The sequence below is a fragment of the Chiloscyllium punctatum genome, chromosome 45 (assembly GCF_047496795.1).
Source record: "Chiloscyllium punctatum isolate Juve2018m chromosome 45, sChiPun1.3, whole genome shotgun sequence".
Classification (NCBI taxonomy): Eukaryota; Metazoa; Chordata; class Chondrichthyes; order Orectolobiformes; family Hemiscylliidae; genus Chiloscyllium; species Chiloscyllium punctatum.
In genome coordinates this window covers 52,492,220-52,511,214 of record NC_092783.1, presented here as the reverse complement: position 1 = coordinate 52,511,214, position 18,995 = coordinate 52,492,220, and the positions used below count along the sequence as shown (strand labels likewise).

Here is an 18,995-nt window from a genome sequence, read left to right as displayed (position 1 = left end):
GAAAACAGCTCCAGTCTGTTCAGCTTCTCCTCAAGAAACATACAAGCAAAATAAAAAAAAACTTTCTAAAGCATTGTTGAATAATCAAACAAAAATCTCCTTTAGTTGAATGGAATCCAAGCTCTGGGTTTTTAAATGTTGTTTCTCCCAGCACAATGCAATCTTCTTCCCGACCTCTCTGCCCCATCACCCTCACCTTAACCTCCTTCCACCTATTGCATCCCCAACACCCCTCCCCCAAGTCCCTCCTCCCTACCTTTTATCTCAGCCCGCTTGGCACACCTTCCTCATTCCTGAAGAAGGGCTTATGCCCGAAACGTCGATTCTCCTGCTCCTTGGATGCTGCCTGACCTGCTGCCTTTTTCCAGCAACACAGTTTTCAGCTCGATATACACCCTTTCCCTGTATTAGTCAAAGTTGCTTCTATTCTAGCACTAAATATGATAAAAAAAACAAATCTGCAAATGGCTCCACTGTAGGACACCAACAAATGACAGAAGAAACAAATGCAGAAATTTAAAGATGATATTCAAACAGACTCAGGCACACTAAAGTATAAGAAGCTTGCTAAATATTGGGATACTACAATCAATTAAGTGATCCTAAGAGTCACATTGTATTAATTTCCAATATACTGTTAAGCATGCTGAGCTTCTGCTTGACAGATCCAGATTCATACCACGAAGAGAAGACAAAAACCAAAAAAATTCAAAATATTATCACAAAGGAATCCCCACCACTATACTATTAGTTGCCATTCCAATTAGACACCTCCAAATTGTACAGAACATGATTTCAGTTATTTCATTGCACATTTCCTTTAGTTTGTATTTTCTTTTTTTCCTGATGCAGTAATCTACAAAGTGTTATGATCCTAGCTGATATTACTGGACAAGTCAGATCTCAGACTGAAACCTGGCTTGACAGCTATTTAGTTTGATTTTGGTTTTAAGGAGGTGGTCTTTCACTGAAACACAAGCATGTAACTTTGCAAAATGTGTTTTAACAATGGAAGAGAAATTTAACAACCAAAAAAAAGATAAAATAAACCAAACTAATACATTCATATCGTTTTAAACACACAGTAAAAAGACAAAATCCTATTATTAATTCCAAAACACTCCTTTACAAATTCCAACACCAAAAAAATCTCTTGCACCACATCCAAAAGCACTAAAGCAAACAGATCTTTTCCTCAAACTTCATCAGGCTTAAGGTAACAATGGCTTCAATTCCAAGACTGGAAATGCAGTTAGCTCCAAGAAGCAGCTATCATACTGCTAAGCTTAAAATGTTCTCAGCTTCAAGTAACCTCTTCAAGGTTTTCTCCTAACACTTCTGGTTTGTAACTAACACCTTGCTCTAAAAGGTAATATAGATTTACTGCATTATCCATTTAGAGCACTGGTCTATACAACTCTTCCACAGAACTGCCCAGAACAATTTTTATTAAAAATCTGCCCCTCGAAGTCAAACGGTGATTTCCCGAAGCTTAAACAGAAACAAAGTACACAAATTTCTAACAGACCTTGAAATCTAATAGTGTGCCTTGCTAGGTTGGAAAACATCCCAAGATCGAGGGCCAAGGGGCCTGTACTGCGCTGTATTCTTCTATGTTCTATGTTCTATGTAAAGCAAACATATCAGTGCTGCTAATGTATCTCCAACACTGTCTTAAAAAGAAACCACCACGGCTACAGAAATACAGATGCACAAAAATTAATGCGTCACCAATTCAAACTTAAAATGATACTAAAATATATATACAATCTCAGTTTATATCACAACATTCGTTTGCCTCCAGGATCAGAACACTTTTGTTTTACGTACTGGAGCTTTCCACCATCAAGAGGAGGAGGTGTGGCTCCTATCCTTACAATAAACAGTGGAGGCTCCACTGTATTTATATTCTTGCAAGTTGAAAAATGGTCTTACTGCGGCTACATCTTACTTTGGATTCTTAAGAAAAAAAAAGATGCCCCAAACAGTCAAAAATACAATTGCCATATCATGGCAGCAAACCCATAGATCCAATTTTTTAAAAAATCTGTAAGATGCCACTTGTGTTAGATTTAAGAGTGCAAATGCCATTGAGATAAGTGATCTCTTATGTCAGGAAATGGCAATTCCAGAGATTGAAAAAATGAATTACTAACACTGCATCATCAATCACAAACCAAAATGCATTTACAGACGCAATCCCAATATCATGAAGGAACAGTTTCAATTTTTGAATGGTCAGATAGTGGTCTCTTAAGTATTGTTAAGAGTTGCACACGTGGGCCCTGTGAAATCCTTATTGTAATAGATTCTGGAAGGAACTGCCCAAGAAACTCAAGAATCTATGAGGCAGTTCATCTACATTTGAAACCCAAAGTATTAATTTCAATCAGAGATTGGGAAGAGACTGCTACAGTTACCCAAATAGTTACTCAGAAAAAGTTAGACAACTAAGTACCTAGCCCAACCCCAGCGCCATCAAAACTCTTTCAGCCTTAACTCTCTACGTCAAACACTTTGCACAATCTCCCCTGCTCCGCTGCTGAACCCGATCGCCCAACCCCCCAGGATCATACCCCTTTCCCCCAACCTGACTACAGTAAACACATACCTGGCCCTTTCATCATTGTGTACTCCTGCACTCTATCCTTACCAGCTTAGCAGCCATACCCTCACATTTAACTTGCGTAACTACCATGCTGTGAAAATATGATGTGAAGGTCCAGGTGTTGAACTGCATGGTCAAGTTCAAGGAAAAGGCTAAGATCACAGTTGAGGCCCTGAGTTCATGTCATGCTACACATGATCCACCAAATCTTCCTTACTGTTTTGTTTTGACACCATCACCTTGATAACGTAGGATTGCTGCACCTTAATTAGTTTGTACAGCTTTGGATTACTTGCTACTTTGGTTAGACTCTCAACATGAGACTCTTATACCTAAGATGTTATCCCAGTCATTTGATTTGTCTCCAGTACCACCTTATTTTTAATTTTTTGTAATTATCTCTCCACATCAATCAGATTATAGGTCATACCTTCACTCGTTATTCAGCTGTTGACATTTTACTCACACCATCTGACACTCTTGATCACCTGCAGAGACCTATTATTCAGCTTGTCAACACTCCACTCACACCGGGCAAAAGTGAGGACTGCAGATGCTGGAGATCAGAGTCTAGATTAGAGTAGTTCTGGAAAAGCACAGCAGATCAGGCAGCATCCGAGGAGCAGGAAAATCGATGTTTCTGGCAAAAGCCCTTCATCATTCCTGATGAAGGGCTGTGGCCTAAAATGTCGATTTTTCTGCCCCTCAGATGCTGTCTGACCTGCTGTGCTTTTCCAGCACCACTCTAATCTAGACTCCACTCACACCATTTGTACCATCTTTTGATCTCGGATTATAAAGTCTGCGTCTGGGTGCTCTCTTCACTTCATCTGATGAAGGGCAGCGTTCAGAAAGCTTGTGATTTCAAATAAACCTGGACTAAAACCTGATGTTATATGACTTTTGACCTTGCTGTCAAAACATCAGTGACTGGTTACACTGCCAAATATTGGAGTTCAAAATACTACAGGTGACTGGTGTGAAAAAGGAGACATAACCCCCTGACCGTTCTAAGCTAAGAGGGACCTGATAGTACAGCTCCACATTTCTGAAGAAGTCCTGATCGGAATCTCCTGTCAGAAAAGCAGAGTTTTTTTTGTTACATAACAAAGGAACAGAGGAGAAACTGCACAAGATTGAGCTGGATTTTCCATAGGGTGACAATGATATGTACTTAAGGCATATCACTGAGCAGCAGGCAAGAATATGGAAAGAAAAGTATATATAATGATGTCAAAGGTCAGGAGAGTGTCATTTCTGCTATGGAAATCAGCTGGTAATCGACAGACACAGAATTAAAATGGCCAATCTAGCCTCATCTGTTTGAAGCTAACATTGGAGCTTAGCAAAATCCTAATGACTGAATGATCGTTAAAAATATTAGCAGATTTCAAGAAGCTTAACAACTGCCAATTTGCACAAGGCTAAAATTTGCTTTAGCTAAAAAAGGAACTTAAATTAAAGAAAATAGAACTGCAGATGTGGAAAACAAAAAAAATATTGCTGGAAAAAACTCAGCAGGTCTGGCAGCACCTATAGAGAAGGCAAAAGTTATCAGAATTGTTCTGAAAAAGGATCACTGGACAAGAAACATTAAATTGAAATAAATTGTGGTCATTTCAGTGCTGGCATTCAGCATACCCAAGCTGTTCTGCAAGAATGTTTTCCCAAAATGAAATGCAAAATACAAGTATCAATTTTAACAGGACTGTATTTTTTGGAAAAGTAAATCTCTCCATCTAGGATACTATAAAGTGGGTGAGCAGACAGGAAGAAGGATTGAAATATTTACCCTTACATCAGAGTTCTGTGTGGTCTCTGAAGATGCTCTGGCTAGCCAACACTTTTATGATGTATGCATACTGTACTTCGATTGGGGAGGGTGGGAGGTGGTGGGGTTATGTGACGGCCTTTTAGTATTCATTTAGCATAAAAATAAAAACAGCATAATTGCCATTTGCAGACACTGGACAATTTGCCTTAAACATATGCCCATAAGTTACACAAATCGGAAAATTGCTGTTTTTCTAAAGCAACAGATGATTAAATTAAAAATAAAAATGAACTACTCTTGCAACAATTTTCCACAAACTTTAAAGTTTATTTTTGCCTACCCTTAAGATGCCACAGTTTTATAGCTACAATGTATGCTCAAGAACGATGAGCATAATTGATGTATCACAGTTTCAGCTCAGTGAGAGAATCCAGGCATGCTAAATGATTGAAGTTGCTTTATTTACATTTGAATCTGGTTATGTTCATTACGTGCTGCTGCCTTACTTACACTGAGCCCTGCATGTGGCAAAGTCAATGTACGAATCCAGCATAAAGTTTGCCTGACCCCCCCTAACTACTCACTGAACAGAGGCATGACAAAGCCTCCCTTTCAAATGCACCTCAACCCTAGAGATCAGTCCTGCTATATGCTAACATATTGAAACTCGGTACGCGTTCACAAACCTTTTGCACCCTAAACTTACAGGTAATGGTCAGGCCACATCCAGCCATAAATCTTCAAATTATATTTGTCAACACATTCTGACTACATTTGAAGCCACAGAGGATATGGCATATAGAATTCAGAGATGATGAACGCAGGCTGAATTCGGAGCTATAACTAGCCTCATTCATAAAGCTTTAATAGCTTCTGCTGGATTCCCAAAATTAATAATTGCTCTTTCGGTAAGATGATGGTTTCTGTTGCCATATAATGCTTACACCAAAAGGAGAGCGAACTCTCTCCCCATATCTTTGTGCTTTCCCCAGCAGAAACAGGTTTCTTTCAAAGCTCTCTGGAGCATTTAGCCAGTCACAACCAAAACAGGCCAGATGGTACACAAAACAGCAAAAGCAAACAAGATGAAAACAGAAAGTAAGGGCTTGCCAAAGTGTAAATCACAACCCCACTGCGGAAAGCTTGGAGTGTGGAGTTCAGAAACAGCAATGGCTGTTCTGGAGCTTTGACCAAGCGCTAAAGGTTGTAAGGCCCCTTGAAATTGTTATCATGTGGTCTAATATTTAAGGCCTTATTCTTGCTCCAAACGTCCCAGTGAAAAGATGGGATTTTGTTTATTTAAAACTGAGTTGGTGGTCTCAATGCCTAAAATGGTTGCCCAGAGCCCATACTAGTGCAGATCATCCAGGACATCAGTCAACCACAACAAGACATCTATTTGCATCTGTACATGCACAGATGATGCCAGAATAAGACCAAAGAAACAGGAACAGCAATAGGCCATTCAGCCTTCCTCCACCATTTAGTAGGATCATGGCTGATTCAATATCCCTTACATCCGAAATCCCTCGATTCCCTGACTGATGAAGGATCTATCTCAGTCTTGAGTGTACATAAGCACTCTGTCCCTACACCTCTCTGAAGTGAGGAGTTCCAAAGAGAAATTCCTTCTCATCTCAGTCCTGGCATCCCTTTATTCTGAAACGTGGCCTGTGGCCTTCGACCGTCTCATGAGAGGACACATTCAGCATTTACTCCATCATGCCCATTAAGAACCTTTTATGTTTCAAATCAGATCACCTCTCATTCTTCCAAACTCATACATGCTTCGTTAGGTACCCTCTGTGTTACACTTGCCCATTTGAGAATGATGCTCCAATGACTAGCGCAATGATGTCACCATTTGCAAAATGTCATTAATAATGCACACAGCATTTAAAAACCTTGCACTCTAAATAGCATTTCTTAGTTGTCCACTCTCTGGGGATCACAACTGTTATCAAGCCTCAGAAATGGGGTGAAAATATGAAAATTGGGTAAGCAGAAGGTAGATTACAGTGTCAAGATTGGGTTGGCAAAACATGTTTATTAGACAGCAACGTCACATGTACTTTGAGCTTTATATGTCATTTCTTATCACTGATCTCAGTGTGCCTGGCCAATGCATGAGCAGTCTGAGCTGCATTTTCACATCCTTATGTTCTATGATCAATTTAATAAATACACTTTGTGTTTAATCTGCACTTTCCCATATAGTCAAATACACGGCTGCTCAAAAAGAAGTGTTACTTTTAAATGTTACAAGCCAACACAAGCAAACAAGTGGCATTAGCTGTAATAATAAAAGCTATAACTGTATTATGTGTACAGATGTGACGAGGGTATCTGCCAGAGATCTGTCAGCTGACAATTCTAATTCCCTTTTCAAACTATGCTTTTTTCCAGGGAGAGTACAGCTCAGCATGTATAAGCACCACTGAACAGAATTTTAATATTTTCACTATTATCCCAAAAGGATAATCAGCTGTTTTAATCTTTAAACCATTTAAATAAAGTCTGGCAGCCCACCTGCGTGCATTTTAAATTAAAAAGGTAAGCTTTACTTTATAATGCCCTTGTTTAATCAAAAGAAAGATGTAAAATCCATGTTCAATCAACAAAGTTTGAAGTATTACTGGTTATTTTACAACCAGTTTAGAATGTAGATCCACTCCAAGATTTTAGGCTTAGAAGGGACAATAACATAGAAGCTCTGTTTTTACACATGCTGAATTTGGCTTCCTGACCCAAGTACCTCAAATAATCATGCAACTATTGTTCATGTTGTTGCCCCATCAGCTTAAATTCAGGTTTCTTAATACACTTAGTTCAAACATCAATCAAAGTCAAAATCAAACCAAAAACAATTAAGTTTATCTTAAAAATTCCGTGAATTAGAGCTTTGAATTGGTGATATCTTTTGACTAAGTTGTTGACAGAAATTTGAGAAGTCATTTGCTTGACATGTTTATTGGAAACCATACATTTCAGATCCAAATGTAATATTCCTTCATAAACTTATTTAATACTGTACCCTGTAACTTTATGTACAGACAAGATACTAATACACTAAGAGATGGTGGTACACAACTAAAATGCATAAACTACAGCATTGTGAATTATTGCAAGCCAGATTGTCAACTGTAGCTCAAGATCACAGTCACACCAACATTAAAAGTATTTAGCTAAAGGTAACAAAGACTGAGGCAGTACTGTAGTGTAATGTCACTGGGCTGGTAATCCAGAGGCCCAGACTAATGCTTTGAGTCACTGGTGAGAACATCTCTCAGGTATGTGTTTGATATCCTGTCAAAGGCTTTCTCCTGGTCTAGGCTGATGAAGCAGGTGTCCAACCCTCTGTTCTGCACGTAGGCGATCGTATCCCTGAGGAGTGCAAGACTCTCAGCGATCTTCCTGCCCGGTACAGCACAGGTTTGGTCAGGGTGAATCACCGACCCCAGAGCAGACCTGACCTGGCTGGTGATTTTTTCTTTATTTCAAAAATATACTTTATTCATAAAATGATTTGATGGTCTGTACATTTGATCATGCCATACATATGTCCACATTTACAAACACAGATTCGAATTTATCCTTGTCATTTACAATCCTGTGCATTTTTCAATCTTGTACATATATTTGGCTGAGGCATCAGCAGAGCCCAAAAAAAAAGTCTGTATGGGCCCCCTGTTCTTCTTTAGGCAGGCCGATCTTACACGGTGGTCTTTCCCCACCGCGCCTTGGCGGCAGCTGCCCCAAGCTTCAGCGCGTCCCTCAACACGTAGTCTTGGACCTTGGAATGTGCCAGTCTGCAACACTCAGTCGGGGTCAACTCCTTCAGCTGGAAGATCAACAGGTTTCAGACCGCCCAGAGAGCGTCCTTCACCGAGTTGATGATCCTCCAGGCGCAGTTAATGTTCGTCTCGGTGTGAGTCCCGGGGAACAGGCCGTAGAGCACGGAGTCCCCCGTCACGGCGCTGCTCGGGACGAACCTCGACAAGTACCACTGCATTCCTCTCCAGACTTCCTCTGCATAGGCACATTCCAGAAGGTGGTGTGTGACAGTCTCGCCCCCCCCGCAGCCACTTCGAGGGCAGCGTGCGGTGCGGCAGAGAGTCCGGGCGTGCATAAAGGATCTCACAGGCAGAGCCCTTCTCACCACCAGCCAAGCCACGTCTTGGTGCTTGTTGGAAAGTTCTGGCGATGAGGCATTCTGCCAAATGGCTTTGACAGTCTGCTCAGGGAACCGCTCGACAGGATCCGCCCTCTCCTTTTCCCGAAGGGTCTCAAGGACGCTACGTGCTGACCACTTCCTGATGGATTTGTGGTCTAAGGTGTTTTCCTCATAAATTTCTCCACAAAGGACAGGTGATACGGAACAGTCCAACTACTCGGAGCGTTCCGCGCCAGCGAGGCCAGGCCCATCCTTCGCAACACTGGGGACAGGTAGAACCTCAGTACGTAGTGACACTTGGTGTTTGCGTACCGGGGATCCACGCACAGCTTGATGCAGCCACACACAAAGGTGGCCATCAGGGTGAGGGTGGCATTGGGCGTGTTTTTTCCCCCATTGCACCGGTCTTTGTACATAGAGTCTCTTCGGACCCGGTCCATCTTTGATCTCCAAATGAATTGGAAGATGGCCCGGGTGACTGCGGCGGCACAGGTCCTGGGGATAGGCCAGACCTGTGCCACATATAGCAATACTGAGAGTACCTCACACCTGATGACCAGGTTTTTTCCCGCAATGGAGAGCAACCGTTGCCCCCATCTGCCTAGTTTCTGTCTCATCTTCCTGATCCGCTCCTCCCAGGTCTTGGCGCACGCCCCAGCCCCCCCGAACCAAATACCCAGCACCTTCAGGTGGTCAGTCCTGACGGTGAAGGGGATAGAGGATTGGTCGGCCCAGTTCCCGAAGAGCATGGCCTCGCTCTTGCCTTGGTTTACCTTGGCCCCCGAGGCCCGTTCGAACTGGTCACAGATGCACATGAGTCTGTGCACGGACAGCGGATCTGAGCAGAAAACAGCGACGTCATCCATGTACAGGGAGGCCTTAACCTGCAGGCCCCCGCTGCCAGGAATAGTCACCCCTCTCAGGCTCGCATCCTTCCTGATGGATTCGGCAAATGGCTCTATGCAACACACAAACAAGGCGGGTGAGAGGGGGCATCCCTGCCTGACTCCAGATCTTACAGGGAAGCTATCTGATTCCCACCCATTGATTGAGACTGCACTGACAATGTTGGTGTAGAGCAGTCTGATCCAATTTCCGATTCCCTCCCTAAAGCCCATTTTGGAGAGGACATCCCTCATATATGTATGCGATATCCTGTCAAAGGCTTTCTCCTGGTCCAGGCTGATGAGGCAGGTGTCCACCCCCCTGTCCTGCACGTAGGCAATCATATCCCTGAGGAGTGAGAGACTCTCAGAGATCTTCCTGCCCGGTACAGCACAGGTTTGGTCCGGGTGGATCACCGATCCCAAAGCAGACCTGACCCAGTTGGCGATGACCTTTGACAAGATTTTGTAGTCTGCATTTAACAGTGAGATCGGTCTCCAATTTCTAATTTCCTCCCTCTCCCCCTTCCGCTTGTAGACGAGGGTGATGATGTCTTTCCTCATGGATTCACTCATGGTACCTGCCCGAAGCATACTGACAGACACCTCCAGCAGGTCCTGGCCGATCAAGTCCCAAAGAGCGGAATAAACCTTGACCGGTAAGCCGTTGCTTCCAGGAGTTTTATTCTTTTTGAAGGACTCGAGGGCCTTCGTCAGTTCATCCAGAGATAGCGGCTGGTCCAGCCTCTCTCGTGTTCCGTCATCTAGGACCTCCGTGATAGAGGACAGGAACGACTGGGAGGCCGCGCTGTCGGTTGGCTTTGAGTCATACAGGCTGGCGTAGAAGGATTTGCTGATCCTCATGACGTCAGACTGAGATGACGTTACCGAGCCATCTTCTTTCTTCAGGCTGCTGAGCACGGAGCTCTCTTTGTGCACCTTCTGGAAGAAGAAACGTGAGCACGTCTCGTCCTGCTCCACCGAGCGGACCCTGGACCGGAAGATTATCCTGGAGGCCTCCGAGGCAAAGAGCGAGGCTTGCTGGCCCTTCACCTCCTTGAGGTCCTCCGTGACATCGACCCCCATCGTCTGCAGCAGGAGCAGGTTCTGCATACTTTCCTGGAGCTGGGACAGTTTTCCCCGCCTCTCTCTCACCTCCTGGACACCTTTGAGGATAAAGAACCTCTTGATGTTCCCTTTTACCGTTTCCCACCAGTCCGCTGGAGACTCAAAGAGGGGCTTCACGGTTCTCCAACCTGCGTAATCCCTCTTGAGCTCTTCGATGTTTCCCGGGGTCAACAGCTTAGTGTTCAGTTTCCACGTTCCCTTGCCCGCCCGCTGTTCGTCCTGTAGGTGACAGTCGGCCAGCAGGAGGCAGTGGTCAGAGAAGAACACCGGCTTGACGTCGGTGGATCTGACCGAGAGCGTTCGTGACCTGGCTGGTGATAACCTTCGACAAAATTTTGTAATCCGCATTCAATAGTGAGATTGGTCTCCAATTTCTGAGTTCCTCTCTCTCCCCCTTCCACTTGTAGATGAGGGTGATGATTCCTTTCCTCATAGATTCACTCATGGTACCTGCTCAAAGCATACTGACATACACCTCCAGCAGGTCTGGCCAATCAAGTCCCACAGAGCGGAATAGAGCTCGACCGGTAAGCTGTCGCTTCTAGGAGTTTTATTCTTTTCAAAGGACTAGAGGCCCTTGGTCAGCTCGTCCGGAGATAGCGGCTGGTCCAGCCTCTCCCGGGAATCTGCAATTGGATCAGACTGCTCTACACCAACATTGTCAGTGCAGTTTCCATCAATGGGTGGGAATCAGATAACTTCCCAGTCAGATCTGGAGTCAGGCAGGGCTGCCCTCTCTCTCCTGCCTTGTTTGTGTGCTGCATAGAGCCATTTGCCGAGTCCATCAGGAAGGATGCGAGCCTGAGAGGGGTGACTATTCCTGGCAGCGGGGCCTACAAGTTAAGGCCTCCCTGTACATGGATGACGTCGCCATTTGCTGCTCAGATCCACTGTCCGTGCACAGACTCATGTGCATATGTGACCAGTTTGAACGGGCCTCGGGGGCCAAGGTCAACCGAGGCAAGAGCGAGGCCATGCTCTTCGGGAACTGGGCTGACCAATCCTCGATCCCCTTCACCGTCAGGACCGACTACCTGAAAGTGCTGGGTATTTGGTTCGGAGGGGCTGGGGCGTGCGCCAAGTCTTGGGAGGAGCAGACCAGGCAGATGAGACAGAAACTAGGCAGATAGGAGCAACGGTCACTCTCCATTGCCCGGAAAAACCTGGTCATCAGGTGTGAGGTACTCTCAATATTGTTATATGTGGCACAGGTCTGGCTTATCCCCAGAACCTGTGCCGCCGCAGTCATCCGGGCCATCTTCCACTTCATGTGGAGATCTAAGATGGACCGGCTCCAAAGAGACACAATGTACAAAGACCTGGGCAATGGGGGAAAAAAACACACCCAAAGCCACTCTCACCCTGATGGCCACCTTTGTGTGTGGCTGCATCAAGCTGTGCGTAGCTCCCTGGTACGCAAACACCAAGTGTCACTACGTACTGAGGTTCTACCTGTCCTCGGTGTTGCGAAGGATGGGCCTGGCCTTGCAAACAGGATGAACTTGTTACATATTTTCTCACAAACTGCCTGAATACTCTACATAGAAATCGTGCTACAACTCCCCCAAAAACCAAAGACTTTGGAACCAAAATGCTCAAGGATTTTCAGGGTGTTTGAAATAAGACAGTAAGACATAGGAGTAGAAATTAGGCCATTAAACCCATCATACCAGTTCCACCATTCAATCATGGCTGATAAGTTTCTCAGCCCCATTCTCCTGCTTTCTCCCCATAATCCCTGATCCCCTTGATACTGAAGAATTAATCTATGTATTTCACTCTTAAATATACTCAATGACCTGGCATCCACAGCCTTCTGTGACAGTGAATTCCATAGATTCACCACTCTCTGGATGACCAAGTTGCTCCTCATCTATGTTCTAAAGGGTCTTCTCTTTATTCGAAGGCTGTGCCCTTAGGTCCTAGTCTCTCCTACCAATGGAATCATCTTCCCAACATCTACTCTATCCAGGCCATCCAGTATTCTGTATGTTTCAATTAGATCCACCCTCATCCTTCTAAACTCAGAGTATAGACCCAGAGTCCTCAAACGTTCCTCATATAGAACATTGGTCCCAGGAATGTGTTCTTTCTAGTGAATAACTCATGAAATAAAAATGGCCTAGTGGTATGATCGGTAGATTACTAATACAGTGACCCAGGAAATATTTTGAAGATTGGAGGTTGAATCCTACCATGGTAGATGATGGAATTTGAATTTAACTTTTAAAAATCTGAACTTAAGTCAAACAACCATGAAAATGTGGTCGATTGTTTGAAAAGCCCATCTAGTTTCCTAATGCCTCTTAAGGTAAAATCTGTCATTCTTAACTGGTCTGGACTACATATGATTCTAGATCCATAGTAATGTGGTTGGCACTCAACTGCCATCTGGGTAATTAAATGACTAATTAGGGGTAATTAGGTTCCAAGGCTAGCCAGAGACATCCACATCCTGTAAATGAATTAAAAAATAGAAATCCTAACCTCAAAAGTCAGTCACAAACACCAGACAATCATGATACTTCCTGCTCCACAGCTTTACAAGGAACAAAAGGGAGTGTTCAAAACATGCACGCAAGGTAAATTCAATGTTGTGTTAGTAAAGAAAAAAAAAACTTGTTCACTATAAAAGTTGAATCCGTTGACTGAAACGGTGGCCCAACCCAGTTGCCATTTCTGATTTTTAAATTTCTTTCCCAGGAAAAAGACTCCAGCAACTCCTCGGCGTATGTTTCCTGACTAAGTACATTTTTTTATAAAACGTTGTTAGAAAACTGATGTTATATAAGCAACCAATGCTATAATCGCAAAAGTATGACCTCATGGCTATTCACAGTCCACCCATCCGGTGTTCCTATGTAGGAAATGGCACACACGTACCAGGTTTCACAGTGCTAAAACACCAGACAGGAAGAATTACTTTCCTACTCGTCACTATTTTACACAACTGTATATACAGTTTCTCAAAAGATTAAAGATTACACTTCCTCCTTCTCCAGGTCTTCATTGTGTAGTCATCTACCATTACGAGACCAAGTTGTACTGAACATCCAACCAAATGGAAATGCTATGTGCTTCTGACATGGAGCTGTATAATTGATTGACAGGCATTTAGAAGAGTTTAACTTGTTTGATTTTAGGAATTAGAAATTAACATTGACATCTCATCACTGGAATGCTCCTACTACTTGCATCTCAGAAATGTACTTAAATCAGCTGTTCCCTGAGAAACGCCCCTCACAGGCTCTGTGGGAAAGCGGAATCAGAACATTTGTAAACCTAACATCATGTTTGACCAAAGATGAATTTCCAACCACATATGCATTATAAAAACCACACACTTCCACCTCTGTAAATCATGAGGCTTAATCACTGCCTCTGCTCATCAAAAGCCGAAACTCTTACCCATGCCTTTCTTATCTCTACTAAACTTTAGCATGTCAATGAACCCGGACTTAAGCTTCCACATTGTATAGACTTAAGCTCATTCAAAACTCTATTGCTCACATCCCAAATCACACTCGGCCATCATCTTGCACTGGCTGACCAGTCTTTTTTTAAATTCTCAACCATGTTTACAAATCTTCCCATGGCTTTGCTAGTCCATACTTTTGTAACCTAAAAACTTTTGCAGCCCTGCAATCCGGTGTTAGCCCTTTATCAGCATTTAGCATAAGCTGAGTTTAGCTGACGTGGAGAGCACATGAATTAAAGAAATAGCCTATCAGCCACTGTTACGTATCAAATAAATCAAGCCAAGGCACGTAGCATCAATGGATCATTCAACCTTGAGGGCAATCACAAGTGAACTCCATACATTCTTCAACTGGCATTTGCATACAAGCACACTTAAGAACAGCACTGAAAATTTAAAAACAACAATTCACCATTCAATATGATCATGGCTAATCCTACATGTCAACATTATACTCCTGCTTTCACTCCATTCCACTTGATGCCTTTAAGATCTGGGCAGTTGACAGATGGGGCATTAAACTGGTCTTACACAGAAAACTCTGGACTGAAGCACCACAATGACTAGCCAAGCAATACAGCCTTGGGAGTGAACATGGGATCTTTCCAATCTGGATACATCAATGCGATACTGATTATCACTGTACATCTAAACTATTTGACGAACCAAACTAAACATTTTATCTAAAAGCATGCATGATGCTGAAGAAAGCACATATTAAATTAAAACAACTAAAAATGATGGGACATTTTCTCCAAAATCAACTGGGACTAAGCAGTTCACCAGTTGTACATATTTGGAACCATACAGATTCAAAATGGACCTCTCTGATGGGTTTTCAAGTCAAAAAAAGGGAGGTAGCTTAAAGTGACAAGACACTTTAAAAAAGCAAAAAATAAAAACTGTGGAAGCTGAAAATCAAAACAAACAAATTCCTGGAGAAACTCAGGTCTAGCAGCATCTGTGGACAGAAAGCAGAGTCAACATTTCGGGGCCAGTGACCCTTCTCCACTGGTCCCAAAACATTGACTTTGCTTTCTCTCCGCAGATGTTGTTTGTTGAGTTTCTCTCGCAATTCCGTCTTTGGTATAAATAGACAAGAATTTACTTAAGATCCTCAAAACATTTAGTGCTTATTGAAAAATAAGAAACAAAAATTTTAAAATGTACCTTGCTCTTCTGAGACATTCTTCCTTTTGTATTCTGGAGAATAATTCCCCAAGCGTACTTTTTTGTAATTTTGTGTTTCACAGCCAACTCATTTCCGAAGGATTGAGTTTGGTTTAACCCCCACCCACAGCTTTAAGTAAACTTCACTGTTAAACAGATTTAGTCATCTGATCTAATATCCTATAACCTTCCAGAGGCGTTCACAAAACTCATTAACTGATTGCGAAATTTGATATTTAAAATTCTTCAGAACTCACATTTATTTATGGCCTATTATAAAGCAAAGGTTCTGTTCTTAATATATCAATTAAACAATTAGCAATGCTTTTATTAGGTATTACCCATGCTTGCAAATCAAAAATATTTATAAGGACAAGGGCATTCAGCTGCCTTAGCGATTAGCCAGAGGCTAAACTTTCCATCCAAAATCAATACCAACATCACACATTTGTGTCTATTAAAGGGCAATGTCTGACCAAAACATCTCCTAGTAACACGGGCAACAAGTGCATCAAATGTGTCATCACAACCAAAACGTTGACAAAACACCGAATGACTTTCTGTTCTTTCCTCTATCTTAACAAATACTTCCCCTCTCCTTTAATTGTAATGCAGTGGTTAATACAATGGAAAGTAAGGCATCTATGGCATTCACGAGTGTTCAGAGCAAACAGTTCGAATACAGCTTACTCAAATACTTTAACATATCTGAGCCAACCAAAACCTTTGAGGGTCAATTCGTTTTTTTTTAAATCCATACAAGTTAGACTTGAATTCAAGGCACGTTCATCATACACCTCCTGGCAGATGGATTGAAGTGAGTGTAAAAACAATGAAGAACTAAATCTTCTATGTAACTTAAAAAAAAGAAATTGCCAATTTCCGCACAATTTGCATTAATTGTATTGTGATCCCTTTTCAATTCTACCCTTTTATTCTCACTACTGCTGTTGCAGCAGTCTGCAGCTAAGGGCAATTAACTGATTTTTTTAAAACTGAGGAATGGAATCATGAGAAGGTAACTGTACTTAAAAGGGGTCCAAGTCCTCATTTTAATGACCGCTTTATTTCAGTTAACCACACTCCGTAGAAGTCTCACCCCACTGCTTACTAGCTGCCCCCCCCATTTATATTGCTCTCATCAAATTAACCCTTAAATACCTGTTCCCTCATTCCATTAAGTCTAAGGCATCCTTTCACAACCTTTAGATGATAGCAAAAAAAAATAGCGTTTTCAGAAATCTAATGTTATTCAACACCAGAATAGCTTTCTTAGATCAGCCGCAAAGATTATCAGGAAGATAACTACAGTTTGTAAAAGTGAATTAGCTGCAAACCATGAATATCCTGGAATCCATTGCTAAGGATGAGATTTCTGAATACTTGGAAGTCAGCACAGTTTCATCAAGGGGAGATCACGCCTGATAAATCTGCTAGAGTTCTTTGAGGAAGTAACAAGTAGGTTAGAACAAGGAGTGCGAATGGATATTATCTACCTGGGCTTCAACGAGACCTTCAACAAGGTGCCACAAAGGAGGTTACTGAGAAAGATAAGGGCTTATGGTGTCAAGAGGCAAGATGCTATAATGTATAAAAGTTTGGCTGTCTGGCAGAAAGCAGAGCATGGGGATAAAAGGGCCCTTCTCAGGATGGCAGCCCATGACCAGGGGTGTTCTGCAAGGATCACAGAGTTGGGACAACTTTTCTCTTTATATATTAACAATCTAGATGAAGGAACGGAGGGCATTCTGGTAGGTTTGGAGATGATACAAAGATAGGTATAGGGACAGGTAGCATTGAGGAGGCGGTGAGTCTGCAGAAGGATTTGAACAGGTTAGGTAAGTGGGCAAAGTCGTCACAGATGGAGTACAATGTGGAAAAGTAAGGAGGTCATGCACTTTGGTAAGAGGAATACAGGCATGGACTATTTTCTACACGGAGAGCAAATTCAGAAATCTGAAATGTAAAGAGACTTGGAACTTTAGTCCAGGATTCTCTCAAGGTAAACTTGCAAGTTGAGTCAGTAGTGAAGAAGGTAAATGCAATGATGGCATTTATTTTGAGAGGACTGGAGTATAAAAGCAGAGATGTACTTCTGAAGCTATGCAAGGCTCTGGTCAAGCCACATTTAGAGTATTGTGCAGAGTTTTGGGCCCCATATCTCAGGATGTACTGACCCTGGAGCGTGTTCAGAGGAGGTTCATGAGAATGGTCCCAGGAATGTGAGGAACTTTTGAGGATTCTGAGTTTATACTCAATGAAGTTTAGAAGGATGTGGGGGGGGGCAGAATCTAGTTGAAACATACAGAATATTGAATGGCCCGGACAGAGTAGATGTTGGGAAGATGTTTCTATTGGTAGGAGAGACTAAGACCTGAGGGCATAGTCTTAGAGTAAAGGGAAGACCCTTTTAGAATGGAGATAAGAAAAAACCTCTTCAACCAGAGAGTGTTGAATCTATGGAATTATGTGCCACAGAGGTTGTGGAGGCCATGTCATTGAGTGTATTTAAGACTGAGATCGATAGGTTCTTGAGTATCATGGGGATCAAGGGTTATGGGGAGATAGAAGGAGAACAAGGTTAAGAAACTTATCAGAGCAGAAAATGTGTTGCTGGAAAAGCGCAGGTCAGGCAGCATCCAAGGAGCAGGAGAATCGACGTTTCGGGCATGAGCCCTTCTTCAGGAATGAGGAAAGTGTGCCAAGCAGGTGAAGATAAAAAGGTAGGGAGGAGCGTTGGAAATGCGATAGGTGGAAGGAGATTAAGGTGAGGGTGATAGGCCAGAGAGGGGTTGGGGGCGGAGAGGTCGGGAAGAAGATTGCAGGTCAAGAAGGCAGTGCTGAGTCAGAGGGTTGGGGACTGAGATAAGATTGGGGGGGGGGGGGGGGGGGGGGGGGAAAGAGGGGAAATGAGGAAACTGGAGAAATGTGAGTTCATCTCTTGTGGTTGGAGGGTTCCTAGGCGGAAGATGAGGCGCTCTTCCTCCAACCGTCGTGTTGCTATGGTCTGGCGATGGAGGAGTCCAAGGACCTGCATGTCCTTGGAGGAGTGGGAGGGGGAGTTGAAGTGTTGAGCCACAGGGTTGTTGAGTTGGTTGGTCCGGGTGTCCCAGAGGTGTTCTCTGAAACGTTCTGCAAGTAGACGACCTGTCTCCCCAATATAGAGGAGGCCACATCGGGTGCAGCGGATGCAGTAAATGATGTGTGTGGAGGTGCAGGTGAATTTGTGGTGGATATGGAAGGATTCCTTGGGACCTTGGAGGGAAGTAAGGGGGGGGAGGTGTGGACGCAAGTTTTGCATTTTTTGCGGTTGCAGGGGAAGGTGTCGGGGAGTGGAGGTTGGGTTGGTGGGGGGTGTGGACCTGACGAGGGAGTCACGGAGGGAGTGGTCTTTTTGGAACGCTGATAGGGGAGAGGAGGGGAGGGAAATATATCCCTGTTGATGGGGTCCGTTTGGAGGTGGCGGAAATGACGACGGATGATACGATGTATATGGAGGTTGGTGGGGTGGTAGGTGAGGGCCAGTGGGGGTTCTGTCCTGTCCTGAACTCAGATTTCTCCAGTTTCCTCATTTCCCCTCCCCCCACCTTGTCGCAGTCCCAACCCTCGAACTCAGCACCACCTTCCTAACCTGCAATCTTCTTCCTGACCGCTCTGCCCCCGCCCCCACCCCCACTCTGGCCTATCACCCTCACCTTAACCTTCTTCCGCCTATCGCATTTCCAACGCCCCTCCCCCAAGTCCCTCCTCCCTACCTTTTATCTTAGCCTGCTTGGCAC

General features: G+C 43.5%; 1 protein-coding gene across 2 annotated transcripts in view; it reads right to left on the bottom strand.

The window, feature by feature from the left end:
• Positions 1–18,995, bottom strand: part of LOC140467433 (S-adenosylhomocysteine hydrolase-like protein 1) — a 96,033-nt gene that overhangs the window by 44,182 nt on the left and 32,856 nt on the right. Inside the window, exon 1 of one of the 2 annotated variants that reach the window (XM_072563787.1) lies at positions 15,217–15,312. The exons of the other annotated variant lie outside the window; for it this stretch is intronic. Within the exon in view, the coding sequence (XP_072419888.1) occupies positions 15,217–15,234 (18 nt within the window). The 5' untranslated portion in view covers positions 15,235–15,312. Of the gene's footprint in view, positions 1–15,216; positions 15,313–18,995 lie in introns of those variants that run through there. 2 annotated transcript variants of the gene reach the window in all.